This window comes from Rhea americana, unplaced genomic scaffold (assembly GCF_003343005.1).
Source record: "Rhea americana isolate MKP2758 unplaced genomic scaffold, rheAme1 scaffold_62, whole genome shotgun sequence".
Taxonomy (NCBI): domain Eukaryota; kingdom Metazoa; phylum Chordata; class Aves; order Rheiformes; family Rheidae; genus Rhea; species Rhea americana.
Genome location: NW_028186779.1, coordinates 4,755,039 through 4,778,168, shown reverse-complemented (window position 1 = coordinate 4,778,168; position 23,130 = coordinate 4,755,039). Strand labels below are relative to the sequence as shown.

Below are 23,130 nucleotides of genomic sequence, written 5' to 3'. Positions count from 1 at the left end.
AGGGAATCTCCCTAAAGCTGCTGTAGTTGCAACATAATCAGAATGCTTGCTGGGAGTGAGAACTACTATTTAAAATTAATCTATATCAAAAGCCTACACCATTTCCAAGCAGAGCTTAACTGTTAGCTAATTTCTCACAAATCCAGAGTAGAATCTCTTCTGTGTTAGAGCACCAGTRTGTTAAGGATATATCCTTCCAAGTGCTCTGTACCATAGAAAAACTACTCACTTTTTCTCCTCTCCCTAGTTTGCCTTCCCCATTCATTCTGCAACTACAGGGCCTCAGAGAGGGAATCTGCTAAACCTGCCTCTATTTCTCTGCTGCCATTTGTATATCAAAGGCACCTAAGCCTATGAAACAATATTCCCCATCACCTATCTCTAGGGATGGCTAAAGAATGGTTAGGGGCTGAAGGTTGTGGCTATACACATGCACCTCAGGAGACCCAACACAGAATGGGGAAAGACTATCTGACAAAATCTAGAGGCTCACCAATTCCTCTGATTTCTTTCATTTCTGGACTGCTCCCTGAGCACAGTAAGCACAGCAACTTCATCTTGGGATGCTAACTTTCCATGCAGGCTACTGAATTGCAAATAGGGCTTTGGAGAACAATCCAAAAACACACCTAAACTTCTGAGGATGAATCTTACTGGGGCAATTTCATAGGTCGTTGCTAGAGAATAACAACGCTCATGTCATTTAACAAGCTTCTGTAGTATTCCACCCTTAGGAAGAAAAAGTATGAGATTTTCTGCACTTCTTAATAAACCACTATTCAGTGAAGTGACTGATGAAAGAGGCCAAGCAGGTCATATAGTGCACATTCTTTTCAGGACAGGTTTTCTTTTTAGAGATTATTTTATTGGCACTTTGACCAGACGGCTTTTAAACAAGTAATGAGGCTCTTGACTAGTCTTCTCAGGGGTCATTCATTGTTTTTCCAACATCATTTCCAAGAAAGTTTTCACAATAGCCGTGATTACCAGCCTCCCTGACCTACCACAGGAGAGAGGACGTGACCACATGGAGCCTAGGATCCCTGCTTCTCCGTACATGCTATTACAAAGCCATTATTTTTCTCCACATAGTTTTCCTCCTTTTATCAGCTTCTGTAACGAGAAACCAGACTAATTTTTTTCTTTTTTTTTTTTAAGGTTATTCTAGTCTGCCAACCATTCTGCTATAGAAGATGGTTTCAATCCATCGGCCACTGAGATCAGTGTCTGTCCAGATGACTGAATCAGACCAAAAATACTATGTAGAATGGAATTCCCTTTCCAGAGGAAAGGCTGAAGGAGACAAAATCAGGCATATTCTTGGCATAGTTAAATATTATACTGAGTGGTCAAAGCTGAAGTTCAGCCAATAGCTAAAACTGAAGTGCCATTTTCCACATAAACATCCATCTATCAATACCTGTATGGCCCAACATCAAATAAGAGCCATATGCAAGAAGAAACATTTTCTGCTTACTGAAAGCATTCTACTTGCATTGGACACCAACTCTGCAGCTTCCTTAATTTGCAATTTTATCACTTGAGAAAGTCTCAGAAAACCTGGCAGACAGATCCTCAGTGATCAGCTTCAGATTTGTCATTCTTAACAGGATCCTAACCCACATTTGCAAATCAGAAAGATGGAGGGGAGGAGGTGAAAGCACTCATATGAGTGAAAATTATGAATCAAAGTGCACTGTAACTTACTGTAAATGGCATACCATATGCTGTATCCTCACTGTGACAGTAAGGTAGAGAAAGCTAAAAGGGAAGGTGAAGATCCTGTACAACCTGCCCCAATGCATTTACATCTAAAGAGGCTCTACTTCAACAACAGCAAAATGTAGACATCCTTGCTTATAATAAGCTTTATTTAGTGTAGATAAAAAAGTAGTAGATTCTTCTGACTTTATACTGCTTACATTTCAGAGCTCCTACCTTCAGAACTGCCAAGGGCTGCAGCAACTACAAACTTCGGCCATCAGCCAATTCAAGTTTACATTTTGGAACCTTCTGACACAAAAATCACCGATTTCTGAAATTTCTTAGAGTTTTATTTCTCTGTGTCACAGGGCACTGAGTGGAATCAGCTTCCTAAAAGCAGCATCACAATGGAGACAATCAGGTTGGAAGTACCTACTTTTATTATGAGCCACTCTGAGGGTATTAACACCCAAGAAATGCTTAAGTTTGGACTGTCCACTTTTAGCATCCCATCAGAAATGCAACAACCACCCACTATTCACTCCACAGAATCACAGAAGTRKTAAGGTTGGAAGGGACCTCTGGAGATCATCTAGTCCAGCCCCCAAGCAAGTGGCCCATACAGGGATCGAACCCACGACCTTGTCATTGTTAGCACCATGCTCTTACCAACTGAGCYAAACCTAATCATGTCTTTTAAACTAAATAAATCTAATAAATATCCCCTTCTAAAGTTTGGAATTTACAAAGTTCATTATCAACAATATCTTACTCCATATGGAAAAAAAGGTTTAGCTTTGCCTTCATGTTTTGTTTATCATACATCCCTTTTATGCCATTCTATATTTTTAATAGTGCAGTGTTTTTTATTGTTAATGGAAACAAAGGGCTGTAGGTCCGTCATTAATGTCAGCTTATATAAAAGACTAYGTCCTCCAGAATTCAGTTGCTTTGGACTTCTAACTAGAAAAACATTTTCTAATGCAAATAATATTTTATTAATGCCAGAACTCTGAATAATTCTGACAAGCTAACTGCTATTACTTGGTACATGTGCACGCAAGTGTCTGCCTTTGGTACACAGGAAAATGGCATCCAGATACAAGATGCCGTTTAACAAAAAGGAAAACGGCTCTAAGAMTCAGCAGTATATTAGATTCTTCTGAAACAATCCTTTCCAAATCCTCCCTATGCTTTTAAATGCTGTCAGGATTTAGAAAACATCTGTGTTGTAAGACCTTCTTCYGATAAAAGACTTCACCACAACTAGCTACGAGCAGTTTCACTGCTGTTAATGGAAACATTAGCCACTTGGCCCAGTAGTCCAGATGTACGTCAGCARAGAGCATTTAGAGTGGGTATGAGACAGACACGGCACAATACAGTTTGGAGATAGCTGGAAAAAGGAAGTAGCTAATGACTGAACACATGCCTTTTGCCAATCACCATCACCCGGCCAAATCAGCAAATTCTTCATAGGACAGGGACATCCACAATGGCTGAGAAGCTACACTTGCTCCAACTTCAGCAAGCAGTAAAAGACGAGCAATCTAGCAGCACCTACTATTTTCAGGGACTAAGCACCAAGAAGGCAAAGAAATGCAAGCATGAATAATTTTTTATTTAACAGTTATTAGAAATGTGTTGGGAGGCTTGGGTGAGTTTTTTCCTCCATTATTCTCTAGAAAGCATTTAAGCCATAGGACTGCACCACCCATTTGGGTGGGAGGTTTCACCAAGCAGATGTAAGGCTGTCCCCTAGACAGACACTCGTACCAAAACTTTAAATTTTTACTTTCTGTTTTGGAGTCTGCAATCACAAYATACAGTCAGAGCACCATGCCTAGTTTTGTACAAAACATGGGATTTCAGCATCCAATTTGTTAACAGGCACACTGACACCCGGCAAATAGTAGCACAGAGCTACCCAGATCTTTATTCTAAATTCTGTTGCTTCATTTCATTTTACTACTAAGTCTTTCATAGTCTGACACTGACAACTAAAACGATGTAGTTAAAGTAATAAACAGTGAATTTTAAGTAGCCTGTCAAAATAAGCGACACCTATATCATCTTAGTCTTATAACTCTCATGCAAACTTCCATTCCGACTAACTTCATCATACAATCAAATGCTAGAAGTTACCCTCCCCGCTGAAGGAGGCTGCATTATCTCTCAGAACACATAGCGGGCTCTATCACACTTCTGGCAACAGCATTTAGTGCACGACAGCAGCTGCCCTTCATTAGAAAAGCTGCTTTTCTTGTTAGCAATTAAACCCTTTCAAAACCCTGTCAAGATAGGAGAAACCTGCCACACGTTTGTTTGCAATCTGATGAGGTATCAGCAACACCAGCTGGCCACTGACTTAACCTCAAGCAAGCCAAACCCTCGCTGCAGAGGCAGGGAAGTGCTGCAACTTTAATAGGCCTGAGGGCAATTATATCACAACCGAAACAACTTCCTTTTGAATTTCCAAGGTAGCAGGGATGACCTAGTGACCTTTTGGGTTTATGCCATTTTGATTAAAATACTATAAAGTAGTGTTTAATACTACACAATGTGAGACAGGAGGAAAAAAAAATCCAAAAAACAAAAACCAAAAAACCCCATTGACCAGGAGAGAAATACACAGTAAAAAAAAATCTGCAAGAAGAGGCCTCTACTTACTGTTCTATTCTCTTTCAGAGATTTGACCAGCCTTGAATACCCTCAGAAACGTTGCACGTTAAGACCTGATTTTTTTCCCAGTAAAGGGTGCTTTAAAACATTATTTACATTTGTTTTCCACACTCATGAATCATCTCTGAAGCATCAAGCAATTAAACCYCTCCTATTTGTAAACCCTTCGCATAACACTTGCACAAGCCAAAACTTCTTCCCGTTTCTGCTCTAAGCGTGATGTTTATTAGAAAACCACAACATGGGTGCAGTGGGTTTTCTTGCCCTTTGAAAGGTTTTTGATTTGTTACTTAGCTAAATAGGTTTGTACAGCTTTCTTCATAGCTACAAGTCCTTAAACCACAAGATGTCAGTTGAAGCAATAATTATATTAATAAATTGCAGACAGTCTAAAAGAAAAGAAAGATGGGGAGGCATTTGGAATTAACATGCTGTGAATCAGTCCTGCATCGTCCTTTGTCAGTAGAGTTAGCAGGCTTTTTTTGTTGTTGCCTTTTAGTAATAATTTTCAGTGCATTTGACACATTTCATCTCACTCAATCCACTGAATCCTAATACAAGAGAACAGCAGTTTGTCAAACATATATTATCTGAGGATGCATATCAGTTAATCTTAGGCATCTGACATAGTCAAAGACGGCCATGCTAGTGCAAGCTGAAAACGTGTTAGGCGAGGAGGAGAGGGATCATGCCAGAACAGAAGCCTGGTCACTGAGATACCTGCAACACCAAAGCCCAAAGCCCCCAAACTCCTGTCCCCCAATTGCCCTTTTGATGAAGGCAGAACTCGCAAAGCTGCAGAGACCCGTGGTCCATCTGGCCAGTATCCAACATCAGCAGTTAAGAGCAAGATGGAAAAAGGCTCTGTTCTGAAAGATTTTTAATTGCCAAAGTTAGTCTCGTAGGCTTTCACGAAGCTTTCTGGAACATAAAGTAGACCATATGATTAAGCCTTTGCAGCACTAGAGATAATACTTGTGATTAGGCGTACCCACATTATTTCACTTCTCAGGACATTACCTGATAAAGAAGATTTAAAAACAAAATATACTAAATCACAACTGTTAAAAAAAAAAATAATAAAATAAATAAAATTCTAGAGCTGCCAGGCTTTATATTTTAGTGTTTCTTATAATACTTGTTTAGAAAAGGGAGATTGCCATCCAAAAGTTGGATATTTTGGAGATGATGCAACATACCTGTCAGTTTTCTCTCTAAGTTCACAAAAGCTGGAGACACGATAAAAGTAATTATGCTGCAAGTCCTTTGAGATCAATTTCTTTCTCTGCTTTACAATTTGGATCAAATCCTAATGTGAGTCAATATGAAAGGGAATGATTTACTATAAAAACAAGATTTTGGTTTTTTCAGCTTCCAGCTGACCCATATTATTGAACACGGTTACCTGTGACTAGGAGAGAGAAAGAAGATCAAGAGAACTGAGACGGCAATAATGGCATTTTCCACATATTTAAATATGAATTACTTTTTTTTCTTTTTTGGAGAGCTTTAAGTAGTAATTCCTCCTCCCCTAACTTTTCTCTCAGCTCTAGGAGACTGTTTTACTCCAACTCAGCCAAGGGAAAATCATCAAGACTTTGATCTGAAAGTGTTCTTAAGGAACACTTTAGATTAAAATAAAAATCCCTCTTTCCGTCCCAGTTCATTTCACATACTGAGAGTAATTTCGTTCTAATCACTTTTAAAGTTTTCTCTCTGTGCTGTTTCACAGTTAGATAAATTACCTTTCTATCTAATTCTGTTAACTACTAGTTGGACAGAAAGGTAATTTTATTAACAACCTCCCCCCCCCTTTTTTTTCAATTTGACTTAATAAAAAAATCAAAAAAGAGAGAGTCAAATGCAGAACAAATCCGGGAATTACATAACTGATTTCTTCTAGACAAAAGGCTGTAAGTTGAAATCCTTATTATTCATTTCTGCCATCTCATAAGACAGAAAACACCTGCTAAAAAGAATCTTTCAAACAAAGATTTGTGAAATTCACTCCCAGGGTACATCATTTGCTGCAAACAATTCCAAGATTTCAGTGCTTGAAGTAATATTACCTGCTCTTTAATGAAAAACCTATTTTATTTACTTGGAACAATATTTCAACACTACTAATTTCCATAGATCAGTATTAGCAGCTCTTTCTCCTATTTACTACTTTAAGGCAGAAGTTCACCCCTGGAAAAGCTTTTTGGAGGAATTTGCTCATTCTAGATCCAACAAAGAACCAGATAAAATATTACTAAAGAAAATAGTCTTTGCCCGAGAACCTTTACAAAAAGATGCTTTGSTTTTCTAGGGCTTTAGGAAATGACTGGCTTTCTCATCGAGAGATGRTTTGGTTCAATTCTGCTTGGGCTTTGCTTTTCACAATCCAGGAATGCTCTGGCCATGGCCAATGCCATGGCAGGAGACACAATACCCAGGGCATGGAGGAAGAGAAGAAAAGAAGGGAAAACCCACCAAATGTTTTTCTAGTCATGTCTCCAGTCTGTAGTCTAGACCTTTAAGTTCATGTCAGAAAGAAAGCATTCGGGTATAACACAAAAATAAAACATGGCGCCCCTCAAAAAAGAGAGAGAAAACGTGCCACCAAAAATCTTTAGTTTGAAGCAGGTAAAATTTGGAAAAGAGATAGTCAAGTAAGAAAATCTGTAGAGCAGTCAGTGCCAGCCTTAACTTCACCATAAGAAACCACCCTCCTAGCAGCCACTGGTAGGATTTAAAAAAAAAAAAAAAAAAAAACACAGAGGAGATTTGGATGGGTATAAATATAAAGAGGATAGAGGGATTTTGTTTTGTAGTCTTCAGTAGAGAACAGGTCCCGTTATGGCTTGCTCTATGCCTAGGCAATGCCTTAAGGCTTTACACAAAGATGAGGATTTCACCTTTATGGATCAACATGGGAGAACAGGGCCTCATCTGTCATTGATCACAYACCTAGCAAAAAAATGGCAGTTCTACAAATGAACCCTTCCAAGCACCTGACACGGAGTAGAATAAATATAAATCTAAGACATTTAAGGCCTGAACTCGATAGAAAACCTCCACTTCGTTTTAATGGGCTTTGAGTCAGTCCTTTACTTGAGAGATGGAAGAGAAGAATTCAGGTACATTTTAATCTCATCTTCCCCAAACAGATTAGAGAGAAGGAAAATGTTGTGTTTTTAGCAAGCAGTGTACATATAAAGTAATTAGAACAAGAWGGGAGCCACTAAAAGTGTTTCTGATGTACACACAAAGTTAAAAGTAATTAGAGAACATCACTAGCTTGACTTTCACTAATACCCAGTAAGGTCATTGTCAATATGATTGTTGCTATATATAAAATTTCCTCCAAAGGTTGGTTGTAGGAAGCCGGGTTTTGGYTGAGACTTCTTTTCCTCTTTGCACAACAACTGCGTAATTAGATTTTTCAAAAATGTAAACAAAACCTTTCACCCCTCACATGCAGCCAGCTGCGTCAGCTTTAGAACATACGTTCTTTGCAAACATGCCAACATCTTGTGATAGATACTCAGACAAGTGCTGACACTGCTATGAAAAACTGATGCCTGGCCACCAGATTTTGTGACAATGCCAAGAGATGCGGTGGGGAGAGGAAAAAAAATGTAAAGATTGTGAGTTCCCTCCCTCTGCCCCCCACAGAAAATAAGGTGATTGAAAAAGAGATATTTAAAAATCCACAATCTCCACAATTAAAAGCAGTATTTAATACTCTAGAACAGAGCTTTAAATTTACCCTTTCATTCATCCTCTAACACCAGGAACTACAATAAGAAAAAAAAGTCTGCCTCTTTTTCTTCAATCAATACAATCCCTTAAGAGTCCAGGCTTCAGAACATTCACATAAAATATTAGCGTTATATATTTGCAGTAGATAAACTGAGCCAGCAAGGCAATCAATCAATTTTCAATTACCTGTGGCAACTAGATAAGATGATAGTACACACACTAACAATTGACAACAGTCACCTAATGAGCAGCCTCATATGTTACAGAAGTCACGACCCCCTGGAGTACATAATTAGTAATAGCCTTTTACATTCATAAATATGTATTTCCTATTCTGTCTTCATGATCGAGGATTATTATATGTAATCTGAGATGCGCTCATCACAAAACCATTCAATGCAACTTCTTTTTCCAAGCACCACTCATTGTCTCTGGTATTATAGGGAGAGGGCTCATGAAATATGTGGGTAAGATTTTGAGTATAGTAAGAGCATTAACTTATTTATTACTTAGTACATCACAGCGGTTTTACATCCTAGTAGATCTGTTCTGAATAGTGCCATACTTACAACATCAAACTTCTGTGTGATGTTCCCCTGGACATCAAGTAAATAAACCTTTCCGTAATGTGTTCCCAGTGCCAAAAACTGTAAAAGAAAGACTAATTAAAAACACAGCACACCACAACCAAAACTACAGCAGCATTAAATGAACTTCAGGATGTTTACCAGATTAATGATTAGCAACACCCTGGAAGAAAATACTCTACCGAAAAAGCTTATTTTAGCCTCACCTAAAGAATAAAACAGGGATTCAAGCCCATATTACTGTGATAGTGCAAGTTAGCTGTCAGAATGAGTCATGAGGACCCTCGTCTACTGACAACTAATGGTGTGTCTGCAGTCTGTATACATTGCCTGATGGACTGTGGCAGCAAATTAAAAATGCAGTGTGAAAGCAAGGACTAACACAGACCTGAAGTAGTTCTAAGGTCCTTTCCACAGCTTTAAATAACATAATAGTTTTCTGGAGGGTAGTTATTGTTAATTCTCCTTCACTATTAATATAAAAACAACATTCAAGCACAGCAAATGGCCAGCAGTAGGCCACTGGTAAAATATTGCTGAATTATGGAATGGTCTTTGATAGTGCATTTAAGCACATAGATCAACTACTGGGCTTGCTTTCCTTCACGTACTGTAACATTCCTACATTGAACATTTCCAAGAATAACACTTTTTTCCTTTGATACCTCAGGAGTTTCATCCTACAAATAAACAAATCTCCACACAAATGCACGCTCAAACTTATTCCGATACAAAGAAGGTGGCAACTGATGCAGAGAAAGTCTGCTGTTAATTGAACCATGTGAACTACAGCTAAACAGAAAAGGAAGAACTTTGGTACTACTTGATTTATGACAGAGGTTTCTTTTTATTTCCCCCCTCTTCCTCCCAGCATTACTCAAATAGTCTAGGCTCTTCAATTCTCTGTATTTCACTGCATGTGAGCATGCTTCATTGCAACCTATAATGAAATGCTCAAATTTACAGGCACTACTAAGCRTGTCAGTCAGGCAGCACAATCTTTAAAAAATAACCTTACAGAAAGTCAAGGTTTAAAAGGATTTATCAAAATGGAATTGCTTAAAATGAAATTTCAGTTCAGGCACTTAAAATATGAAGCTACATTAAAAGGAGTCAAAAAAAGGAAAGAAGGGGTTCATTAGAAATTCATCCCCTGCAATGCCTTTCACTCCTGCAAGGTTGCCTTTTTTCAGGAAGAAAAAAGTCCCCCGGGTAAAAAAATCAATACTGGTTAATAAAACATCAGGTGTGCAGACATAACTAGGTATGACTATTCCACTGCACAGGCCTGCTTGAATGCACCAGGTGCCATGACGATTAGTCATCCAGTGCAGACAGCAAGCCTGGTGAAAATATGATGCTTTAGTACCGAAAAGAAAAAAATAACAACAATAATTCTGGGGGGAAATTAGTCTGTATACAGAAGCCAGATTTTCAGAATTCCCAGAAAGTCAAACTGTTGTACTCAGATGTGTACTTTACATAGTACTACATAATTTTTGTAATGATGATGCTTCAGCAGGGCTTTTCCTGCTAGAGCAGGAAAAAAAAACACCCTCACAAAACCTAYAACCCACCCTTATTTTTAAGTTCTCTGTTGTAAGAGACATATTCCTAAAAGACTCCAATACCTAGATTCTAACAATATTGATATTTCTCATAAACAGTGTATCTAGTTTGCTGGAAAGCTAAAAGTGTTTGGATACTCAGAAATACTTTCCTGTATTGTCAGTCTTTGTAATAACACTATAGCTAAAGCTGCATCCATACACTTCCTTAGAGAAAAATCCTGCTTATCTCTTGGCCCTCAAGATTTAGTTGAGGCTGAGGAGTAGTAGTAACACAAACAGGTCACAGARTAGGAACAAATGCTTGCAAATTCTCAAAATATCTGCTTAATTCCAAGCTGTCAAAAGCATTTAACACAGATTTATTGTTTTCATTCATACAGTTAAAATACAAGCTTCATTTTAAGAGCCTCTTGAGCCATGGCAAMAATCTGAGTAAGAGAAACACATAGCACAAGTCAATCTAAAAATATAGCAAAATAATGGAGATGGATCCCTCAACAATAACTGTTAAGGAGCTATTATCATCAGCTGTGAAAAAGTAGACATTCAGAAAGCAACTACTATGCTTTACATACTTCTTCTAATAGCTGCTTAATAAATCATCAACTCTGACATTTTAAAATGTTTTTCAGCATTCCTCATTATTTTAAGATTTTCTTCAATATTCAAAAGGGAAGAAAACACAAGAAACAAGAAAGCAATTGTTTAAATCACTAAAAAGCAGCTGAAGTTTCTTTCCTGCAAGCAGAGAAAAACATTTCTGCATAAATCAAAATTTCTTCACTTTGCATCATCTATTACTTTCTGGCTTTCATTCTCTTGTACGCCTCAAATGTTACTGGTATTAGAGTATGCAAATATCCTCTCTCCCSGCCTTAACATACTGACCCAGGGGAGGAGAGTAGAAAAGTTTAAGACACACACACAAGCGTATTGTAATTACTTCTTTCATACTGTATTAACAGAAATACATGCTAAGCTGGCTCTGGCATGATGCAGTCTGTCTTCAGTGACTCAGGCTGTACAAGTAAGTGTTGTACATGCCAGTTTCTTTTCTGACTAAAGGAAAGTTGGGGCTGTATCCTGATTCTAGTTCTTAATACTGTTCCTAATTCAAATTTAGGGAGTACCTTACCAGTAGCTTATACAAACATCTCACCTTACAAGTCACTGCATCTTGAATTCTCACCTCATATTCTCACTGACAGAGTGTGATCTGTTCAACACAGGCTTACCATGAATTTTGTTTATATTATTGTTGGCCCACACCACTTCTCCATATTTGGCAGTACTTTTTATAAAGAACAATATTGGTGTCCTAGAAGTACAGATAAATACATAAAAACAAACACGAGTTCCGCCCCACAGTCATGTGGTACCTTTTCATGCACTGTCATGCAGCTGGCTGCATCTTTCTGGAGAATTTCAGTCACTCCATTAGAAAGCCGTTCATACTTCAACTTGGGTTCTTCTTCACTTTCATCTTCCTAAATTTTCAAGAGTTTAAGAAAAAGGGGGCAAGAGAAAAAAAATGTTTAAAAGTTGATTTTAAATATAAAGAAACTAAAAGATACCCCAAAAMCATCACACAACAGCTGAACATGGAGCACTATTATCTCTTAACAACAGCCACTACACTCAAAAGCCAAACTTTCACATTTTTATCATTCCAGAGCACCTGAGTTGCACTTTTTGTTGTTGACTTCTCTTTTTACTCCAAAGTTCTGGATGCAAACAAAGACTGTAAAACARCATATCTATTCAGCTGGATTGTAAAAGGCATTTAGTTGATTTCTAAAAAGCGGGGGGGGAGGGAGGAGGGAAACGTATATGTGAACTTCGTTAATTAATCATTCCYATTTTAGAATAAAAAGGGATGGGTATGGAAAAGTTGATGACGATAAAATAAAATACGTCACTATAGCCACATTTAACTCTAAACGGAAACACGCAGGTTACAAGAAACTTCAAAACCTTTATAGGATGCTGCACCACTGTAGGAAGGACAGACACAAAATGCTGTGAACAAAAATAAAAAAAAAAAAAAAAAGAAATCCACTAGGAATAAGTTAATTACATAAAATATGCCAATGAGTTTATGTTCAAAAATAAAATAATAAATATGTTGTTGCAAAACTGTCTGGGAAAAGACACAGGATACAGTATGTTCCTGTGGATCACCTATACCATCTACTACATTTTTAGGAATTTTCCCTGATAAATACCCAAGCTTTCCTTTGTTTTTCCCTTTGAAGCATATTAGATATTATCACCTGATCACTACTTAGACACACAGAAAGAGACAGAGCAAGTGGCACAGAGGGAACAAAGAAGAGACTGAGCTAGAAAACAAAAGTGGCAAGCTCCCTGACCAAACACCGCCCAACGTGCTCGTCTTTTACGCAAAGGAAATTCACGGTGCAAAACAGCACTCTGCTCCTAGGCACCTATCCATAACAGATGGCCTACAGATAAACAATGCCAGAAGGGGATTTCAGAAGCTTCAGCTAATACACCACACATGTATGAATACACACAAGCCTATAAATATACGCACACCCTCCTTTCTCCTTCCTGGGAAACTACACCTGCAATCCTAATGCCCTGCACGTCCTGCCAGTTCTAAYGACTGCACCAGCACCGAGGGCATTTCCCACACAAAACATCTCATTCCGAAGCAACCAGGAAACACCAGCGCGGTGCGCTAGCAAAGGAGCTCCAGTTTTCCCCACCAACCGCTGCTTTCCAATTCCTGGTATTACAAATACGTACAAAATAATGCACTGTACCAGGCTAGAGCAGAAGTACTGCATTCGTGCAACATTTTATTGTACCTTGTGATCTAAAAAGAATAAATTCTGAAAAGAGAGAGCTTAAGAATAAGCTACTTAATCTAAACTGCCTTTGGAGCACTAAAGCAAGTTTTTCCCAACTTCAACCTTGTGGTCATTTACAGCCCAGGTGAATCATATCATGATAAATAAYGATGTCATTACCACCCACGTTAATACATACATACTTTCATTAAAAAAAAAAAAAAAAGGCCCTATGGAACTATGGAAATATTCAATATTTATTACCATTTTATACATATGCTGCAAACAGAAGGTCTTTTAAAACATTATTTGAAAGTTTTGTGACAGAATACAAATGAAATTAATACAGGGATGTCAGCAATCCACGATGTAGTTTTCTGGGGTGAGGTGTCAAAATGTCCACCAAAAAACAATTTTATTCAGTAAATCTAACACTCAAACAAGTTRTTACTAGACAGAATGACAATGTCAAATTACAGGGCTGTATATAAATCAGCCAAATTACTTGTGCCTACACATCTTTAATAAATGACTACACAGTTGAGGGAAAGGCAAGGAAAAAAGCACACATGTCAGAAGGAGGGAGTAAGGGTGTATATGTTCATTTTACAGCAATTAATACATTCCTGTATTTCACATATCTCTTACAAAGATTACACTTGAAATGCATGGGTAATCTTTGAGTAAATYCATATAAGTAAAAATTGAACTCCAGTCATCTAGTCTAAGATCCCACATGTTGCTGAAGTCTGGACATCAAATGTGCAACCAATGTGGAAAGCTAATTCTAGTCTCTTAAGTATTTTGCATAAAAGAATTCATCCATGGACCATTAGATAAAGTTACCGAAAATAAGTTTTGGCCGTCTTATTTCGGAGAGAAAACTAAATAGTTTTTCCTGCACACGCATATAAAATACACACTTTCAAGAGTCAGTGCACTGAAGCGTTCTGCCAGTCTTCAAGAAAAAGTAAATAAAATGAAAACTCCAAATATTAGGCAAAATGATCTACCCATTTCACAGCTTCTTGACAGGTGTCTTATGTTAAGTAAAAGCCAAGCTAAAAGGTGAATTGGAAGGGAATGGGGGGGGGGACTTTGCTGTAAGCAAAGAAAAAGGCAATTCGCAAAAATGTAGGATTTCTCTATTGCTACAGACTCAAGCTCATATATTAAATGCATTTGATGCTCTCTATTCCCAGATATCAAAGTTTAATCATTCTAAGGTATTTTTCTATCAGGAAAAGCTTTTACRGCAGTCTGAACTTCTAAAGTAAACACAAGCCAGCGTTAATAAAAAGCAAATCAATAATTTTTGTTAAATTTTAATCATCTTGCAAACCTACAAATAAAACCATCAGCAGCCTGAGTTGAGATGACAGTTGGCCACGTTTCTATGACAACCTAGAGGAATAGCACAAGTCCTGACTTGCAGCAAAGCTAAGATACAAACAGAGTGACATTTACCCCATACAAGAAAACTCACAGCTTTCCTTTAAAAAATAAAAAAAAGAGGGGGGGAGGAAATCAATTTCTCAAATAACATGGATTTTTACTAAGTGTATGGCACTTGTAATTAAAGACAAGTCCTTTAAATCATCCTGGAGGATTCTAAACATTTGAAAATAAATTTCATAGCACTGTTTCTTGTACCACCGCTTAACAGTTCTTCCATATTTTCTGCCATTAAAAAAATAAAAAAAGACAAAACCCTGTAACACTGAGTTTTGAAATTCTTGTCAAACATACTRAAAGGAAAAACAAACATGCAAATAYCCCACACTGCGCACAAAATTTTTAAAGCACTCCACAAATGTCAGTGACAAATTCTGAAAGGCAGAGAGACCCACAGAGCAGAGAAGTGGGAAAGCCACCTTTGCTTCTTCTCAGATAAACAGCAGCATTTTTTCAACYACACGAATACTCATTTAAAACTCATTTTACATATTTATTTTTCTATTTGCCTTCTACTGCTGAAGCCAACAGTAAAAGTGCTCAAAAAAATGCTGTAAAAACCTTTCTCCCAGTATCCATAAGCATTTCCTATTGAGAAAATATTTCCAATTGAAAGAGCTATTATAATTAGCTAGTAAGACCAAATTAAACTCTTTCTTATTAAGAGGTCTTACGTTTTTCAGTGCTGAACTGCTCAAACAAACCACAGCCCTCTTCGCACGCCTAGTACCTAAATATGAAACTCACTGCTGACCCTTCTTCGACAGCTGAATTCAGAAACTGGGAACAGCTACGGATGTGCCAACAAGCTCCGGAAAGGCCAGTTCAACCATGAGGGAAGGTGCTCTGCCTTCCTGAATTCAACTGTGCAACTTTCTTCGGCTTTTCTCCCTCTGGCTTTCCCAGCTTTGCCTATAGCAACATCAACAGTGGTATCCCTCCTAGGGAGGAAAAAAAGTAAAAAAWAATAATAATAATAATAAWAAAAAAAATCTGAACTTGGTCTTCACAAAGAAATTTTCCAGAACGAACCTGTGGGCAATTTCTTGAGTTATTCCATTAGTGCATGTTTGTGCCCRCAGCCCACAGGATAGTCTGTCACATGAACTACATGTTCTACGGATTGCCGATATTCTWATTATGTTATGGACGTTGACAGCAACGCGTCATCCTTCCTACGTGATTTGTCCTCTAAGTTTTTCAAAGCCTTCATGGAAATGAACAGGGCATACATCAGAAGAAAAGCACCCTTCATCATTGCTGCACCATCTTCCATCCACTTCCAGCCAAAATTCCAGTTACTCTGGGCAGTCATTCCAGCAATGTTTACACTTTTAAATTTTGAGCCTGCAAAACATTTAAATTCAAGCAGAATGATACTTATGCTCTAATCACTGAAGTGATTTGAAAGGAGTCACACTTGTATCCTACTTCAACAAAGCTCTTGGCAACACGTTTATTCTTAAAAAGCCTTGATGAATGAAAAAAACAGCAAAAAAATAAAAAGCTTATTTTCATTTGATGTTCACACTTCCTTTCAAATTCCTCTTGATTTCAGAAATTATCAGAAAAATGTTAAGTTGGCTCAATTCCTGCTAGTTTAAAGGCCATTTAAAGTACTCTGCTGCTCTGTATCTGAATAGTTAACATTTAAGACACATTCTAGAAACTCATTAAAAACAATGAATGCTGCTGAAGAGCAAAGACAATCCTCCTGCTAAACAGTGAGAAGAAGCTACTTTGTAAGACTAACTCTTCTTGACACTTAAATGCAGGTAACATCCATGGAGATGCTCCAGAGAAGTCGGGATTTTTTAAAGCAGTCATCACTATTGCACAGAAGAAAAAAAAAAGGTAACATTTCACTTCCGTAATTATTAGTTTCARAACTATGTGAAAATTACAAATAGAAGCAAAGAAGTCAACTCCACTTATTTGTGGCTTAAAATAAAAGTTCATACSGCATCTTCAGTTATTCAGAAATGAATAAACACATCCTCCGTGTTTTGGCTAAAGGTAACTTCACTTATTACAAAAATTCAGCAGCAAATAAAAAGACAGTTCTGGACTCAGAACACACTCTTCACAGAGAATTACTTAACTCTTCCATATGTACAGAAGCACAAAGCGCTGCAAAATACCTAGCAGAACTCAGTTACCAAGATAATCTATTATCTTGCAGTCAAATCAAGGCTCTTGTACAAACCTGTTGACTTGATCCAAAGCACAACAATCCCCAGTTGCTCATTCCTATAGAAATGCCATCTTAATCAGGGGTTTGACTTTGTTGTTTCCATTTTATTTTTTTGAGGGATAGGAGGGAATCTTTTCTTTAAAAAACCATAATTGACATAGGAACAGTGAGTCCTTATCTTAACAGCTGGTACCTCTCTGARGAGCAGAACTGAACCTTTATAACCACAACGCTATGAAAGATGCATCGTCACTGAGCATTTACAACACCTGCCTGCAGCCCAGGCCATATGCAACCCCTTTTTTAACACAAATTTGCCTGGGAGGTCAAGACTGCACCAAGGAGCCTGCACAAAGCTCAGGAAGTTTGGACAAAAGGGTCTAGCAAGCACTCTACAAACACAAGGGCGACTGTTGCAAGACTTACAGGAGGAGGCAAACATCACCCAACAAGACATAAGATACGGCTGCAACTTTTAGTTTAACCTTGAGCTCCCTAGCTCGCCTASAAGTTTTTATAACACTGGTCTTAACACCTCCTTTAGGCTGGTGAAGAAATTATATAATTTTTGCCAACCTTTATCCTCTCCAAGTTAGGTCCCAGGCCTTTTACCTGACRATACTTCATACTGAATCAAGAGATACTTAAGCACTGATTTACAAACATATCTGATTTTAGGTTTGCTAATCCCTGCTCCCGCAGTTCTTTAGAGAAAACACTCGTCTAAGTATCTCATAAAAGCAGGTTCACTSTCCCATTAAACCATCACCACTAGTTCTCTCTAGCCAAGTCATATCCAGGCTAAGTGTGACCCAGATAAACCCAAATAAAGAGATTGCCAGACAAAACTCTCCATGTTTCCATTAGCACTCCAGGAAGGTTCGTGCGTATCATGTCTTAATTGCTTCTTTACTGCTTTTCCACAGCAAGATCTCCTCTTTCTAAGAACTGTATGCTAAACCACAGATTTTATGCATTTTTGTACCTACAGRCAGTAATTAGGATGGACAAACTGTAAATTTGTTTCTCAGTTAGGCACTCTCTTTMACCTAGGATGGTAAGTTGGCTTTTCAACCTGGTCTGAAGCACAAACAAAACTGCAGGTACAACATGAGTTTGCTGCAACTCTAYGTGACAGGGCCTGCTGGCTGCTCTCGTCCTGGTCTTGCAATGCCAATAGAAGAGGAAGTAAATGATTCTGCTTGTCATGATGCTGTGTAGCTTGGAAAATGGTACACACCAGGAGATAAACCAATCAAAGGAAACTCACAAAGCAGAATCTACCTTGATTCCACCACCCACTTCTGTCTCACAGSTTTTAGATACAGGGTGAAAACTCCCTCTCATACTCTGTTAGGAATATTATTTCAACCCCAAACTGGGGGTGAAAGGGTGCCAAACTAGGCCAAAAAAAAAAAGAGAGAGAGAGAGAGAAAGAGAAAAAGAAAAGAAAAAATCCACCAAAATATGACAGAAGGTTTCTGTGACTCTCTCACAGAGAAATAACAGATGGCCACACAACTACTGTTTCACTTTGCTGAACAGAGAGAAAGAAAGGTGGGCAGGCAGGGAATACAGAAAAGCATGCTGGCTTCTACCCACCCACAAGTATGCCTCTGTATTGCAGACTTTGCTGGGAAAAACTGGTTATCAGAAGGTTTTCTTCTCTTAACTCCATCACACTTGAGACTCAACTTAAAATATTGTTTTGTTTCATGGACTTGTGGCCTTAGAGACCAAGGYTGAAGAGAGTGACCTACCTCACCAATACCCATCAAAGCCTCCCATGTTCCCCTTCCAAACCTGTTCTACTTTGTCCCCTAGCAAACCTCAGATTGGCCTTTGCAGATAACCTACTCCCTCCCTTTAAACACATCAAATCCTCCTAGCCAGGACTCGTATCCCCAATTTCAGCACCTGTCAGTGTGCCTTCCAGCAATTCCTGTTTTCTTACCCTCCAAAGAGTTTCCAAAGTAGCATACCCACCACATCCTCAGTGGCAAGCTCCCTTCTAGCCAGACACTTCTGGCAGAGCAACATTCCCATTTAACAGGGGTCAGGGGGAGTGGTGGTGGGTTTTTCCCCAAACAATGGAGTTTTTAAATAACTGCTTGCAATCTGGCATTAGGCATGAAATGCTTGCAAAATACTAAAATCCAGCGTGAGCAGCTCAACAAACACATTAACTTTGTGTTTAAGGAAATGTAGYGTGTGGCCTCCTGTCCAACAGTACACCCAACCCACCTGACAAATATGGAGGGAGAACACAGAGGAGAAATAGCACTGAGCAAGACAATTTGGAAACACAGACAGTTAYCGCACTGCACTTCCTTCTCCTCTTTCAATGCCTTATTGGAGCATATACACTTCAAATACATAGGAGACAAAAGCAATTTTATTTTAGTAAATGGGGTAACACAAATGCAAGTGAACACTTCCCAGTTGCAATATATGGGAACATGGCCACTGAATTAAAAAATTTAGTAAATATCTGCTACAAGTGAAAAAATTACCCTGTAGTGACAAATAACACATGCAGAAGGATTAATATTCATAAAGTGGTTTTAGAAATTATTAAAAGGCCAGCTGTAAACTGATACTGTCTATTGATGGATTTAATGAAACAACATCATAACCTTACAATACAGTTGGGAGATTTCTTCAACTTCCACCCTCAATCATGTTTCCTGAGCTTGGTCATATCATTGAAAGTTTTGTTTTCACTATTTTTAGAGATACTCAAAAAAAAAAGTTGTAAAAATCAGTAAAAGACTGGGAGGGGGGCTCCAAATCTTGACCTACTGAGTGGCTTACTCTATTTCACAAGTTCATGTGTGATAAAACCTTGGTTATAATTATGATGGGGTAAATGGGCCTTCTCTCCCTCTTCCCCATTAGATTTCCATTTAGTAGACATAAAACATTTAGTCTTGATAAATCCTACTCTCACTTTATGCCTGCTGGCTTTAGATTTTCAWCTGTATTTTGGAATCAACCTGTATATTGGAATCAACATATAATCTAATTGATTTAAGAAGGGATCCAACAATACATTTGGATATTTGTCGACGTGCCTCTGCCCCAAAAGGTAATACGCTTTTGTTTCCTTACAGTAACTCTWAGTAACCTTACCCACTATCAGCACATGCTGCATTAAGCATGTGTACCAGCACAATCGTCTTCCTCAATATCATTTGGAAAATTTACTATATCTGAAAGTGGCGGTAGGTTCTTGTCAGAAACAAAGGGATGAGGGAGAGTTGCCTTATGAAAGCTTTAGAAGTCAAAATGTTTCTATTATAACATCTGACTTTTTCAATGTTTGTTTCTATTGTTACAGCTTTTCATGAAAGCCCTGCACAAGACAACATATTGCCACCTGTTCTGACACAGGCTTCAGAAAAGCCCCTGGCCAAACTCAAACATTCTTCTCAAAAGTAGCATTTAGGTAGCAGTAGTTGTGGAAAAATGTTATTTTTGATAAATAGTAGCTGGAAATTCAAAGATTTGCCAAAACTGTTTCATTATCATAAAAACAGTAACAGATCATTACCTTATATAAATTGAGAAGCACAGAAACAAAGCATAATTTAGAAGCACATTCATTCCTAAAAAGGTAACTCAGAGTCATGTATTAAAGACTGGGCCATAATTTCATTTTAAACAGACACACTTGCATTTTAAAATGTTGTAGACACTACACCTTACCCGTTGCCCATTTCTAGGTCTTACCCCAACTTCTTTAAAAAAAAAAAAAAAAAAAAAAAAAGGAAAAACAGGCCCAAAGGAAAATCTTCTGTCCTGCACTGTTTTGGCTAATATCCATTTGTGCTGAACGAACACGTGACAGAGGAGAATTCTAGTAGAGGAAAACATAGCCATTGTGCAGCTTTGTCATTACTGCTTCTCCATCCTGCTCCTGTCTCAGTGATAAAGGGATGACCTATGCTCTTTTCAGGATTAGGATCATGACTCAACTGCTCACAAAGCAATTAAATCTTTACCACTGGAAGGGTGCTAAGAAAAATTCAGAATAAGCCCCAGTTTGCTAAATAGTGCATGAACTGGAACAAAACATTGTTGCAAGTTGTTGGCATATTTACTGTGCTGAATTTAAACATTGTGTGCTACCCTGGACCCTCCAGAGACTAGAGTTTATCAAGAGAATGTAACCCCCTTTTCTCCATAACTTTCACATTGATAAGTGTTCCCAGAAGAAAATTTTAAGAAAGGAGGAAAGAACTATTTGGTGTAGTAAATCAGAATAGGAAACAGTCTTTCATCTTCAAGTTACTGATTCACAAGCAGGTAGCTCAATATGAATAAAAGCTATCAACATCCAAGGTCTGGTTTATTAGGCTGCTTAGTCAAAATTTGGAAAGCCAGTTTCCCATACAAAGCTGTATTGTAACATTACTCATCTCAAAAGACCTCCTGGGTAGTAACATCAAAGATGCAAGTTACTGAGGGGGGTAAGGGGACACATTGTCTTCTCCAGAAAAGGACAGGTTATTTAAACAAGTTTTGTGGAGCGTGTACAGCAGTCTGTGTTCCCCTGCACTCTCCTGCATTCTGACACTACGTAACTGTGAGAATTAAAATAATTTGGAATTATGCTTGGAATAAATACTAAAAACTCTTTCAAGTTTCCAACCTGTACAAAAATTATTTTCTTTTCTATGATTATTGCCATATAAAACAAAAAGCATGAAGACAAAAACTTCAGAACTATGAAGTCACATCTGTGATTTATGCTGCTAAAAATCTTGTCCTCTACTTCTATGACAGAAACACAGTATTATCATCTCAGTGAAGGAAATGAAGTGAATAAACTCCCATGCAGTTCCTTTATGAGGCAAATCACCAAAACCTTCCCAATCCCAGGCTGTAAAATTGGCAAACATGGATTACAATGTTAAAATTTTGCACAGCAGTTTTCTGTTCTGCCTATGCATTTTCTGCAAGGATTTATTTAATCCCTTGACCTCTTTTGGAAAATGCAGATATACACCAGGAGCAAGGAATTATGATGATATGGTTGCCTGTGAATCTGTATTAAAATAGGCTGTATTCAGAGTATGAAATAAGACAGATGAAAGGCAAAGCAGAGAGCACTATTTCTTCTCAAAATCGCTGTGGTATAAAGGAAGTCACACTGTATTTGCAGAACACCAATTGAAGATACACTCCTACAGTTTGAAGGAGCTGGAAGTCAGTCAAGCTGTGCAGCAGCAATAATGCAGAGACAGAATACTGTTCATGAGCAATCATCATCAATGGCACATTAAAAAAAATAAAGTCCACACAATATGACTTGATTTCACTTCAACCACCTTCAATTTGTTTCATCTCACTGGCAGTTTTGTGCATGGCAAAGAACCCCTAGGAACATCTGAATCCACTTCAGTGTTCAACAGCACACTATCAGTCCAGTCACATCAACTGCACCATACCGGGGCAGCACAGGATAGACTGTTTTTATCTTCTGTGTCCAAACCCAGTTCTAACAGAGGGGAGAGAGAAAGAAAAAAAAAAGAGATAGAGTCCAAATCCCAAYGAAACTACACATTTCTACTTGCATTTCCCTTTTGCTGAGTAAGGAACTTCAGCAAACATTTGTTTCTCCTATGAACACCACTCAAGCAGTCCACTTGCCATCTTATGATGTACTGCATATGAACACCCTACAGTGCAGTTTTGGGAACAGTAGTTTTTAAAGTTACTTTCATTCACTCACACCACAGCAGAAGAGCTAGATGGAAAAAAAACAAATTGCCCCTCTACTTTCCTTTCCCCAACCCAGAGTATTATTCTACCCAGATCAATGGATTTAGTACTTTGGAAAGCCACATCTGCATACTCTGTTAACGTACTAGTTTTGCAATTGCATTTAATTTATGTAACATGCACAGCAGCACTTCTACATTTTATATATTCCACAACACAGATGGAACAGGCCCTTCTGATTAATATTAATAGCTCATTAAATGAAGCATCTAATTTTCACTCAAAATCAGCAGATATTAAATACAGCAATGATCCATTTTTCCTGCAAGTCAATCCTCTAATGATGTATATTATAATGTTAGTTACTAGTCACTGCAAACTTGTTTTTCAATTAAGGTATGAAAAGATTCCATTTAAACTTCAATAAATAATTTACAATGCTCATCCTACTGACTCAAATTGATAAATTATTTGCATGATACATTTTCTCATTAATAAGAACTTTCTATTTGGAATTTATATATCTTCTCCTTCCATCCTCATTCAAAAGGCCAATTTCACTTAAAGCCATGCAGGGGGAAGCAATCTCTCTTCAGACTGCTCAGGTGTGTGAAACAATATGCTTCCTGAGCACTTCCCCCCCTTTT

General features: G+C 38.0%; 1 protein-coding gene across 2 annotated transcripts in view; it reads right to left on the bottom strand.

Moving 5' to 3' along the window:
* VPS41 (VPS41 subunit of HOPS complex) overlaps positions 1-23,130 on the bottom strand; it is a 104,850-nt gene that overhangs the window by 71,837 nt on the left and 9,883 nt on the right. For both annotated transcript variants that reach the window (XM_085320230.1, XM_085320231.1), the window contains exons 3-4: positions 11,671-11,778; positions 8,703-8,780 (exon numbers count right to left, since the gene is read on the bottom strand). In XM_085320230.1, coding sequence (XP_085176356.1) covers positions 8,703-8,780; positions 11,671-11,778 — 186 coding nt within the window. The remainder of the gene's footprint in view (positions 1-8,702; positions 8,781-11,670; positions 11,779-23,130) is intronic.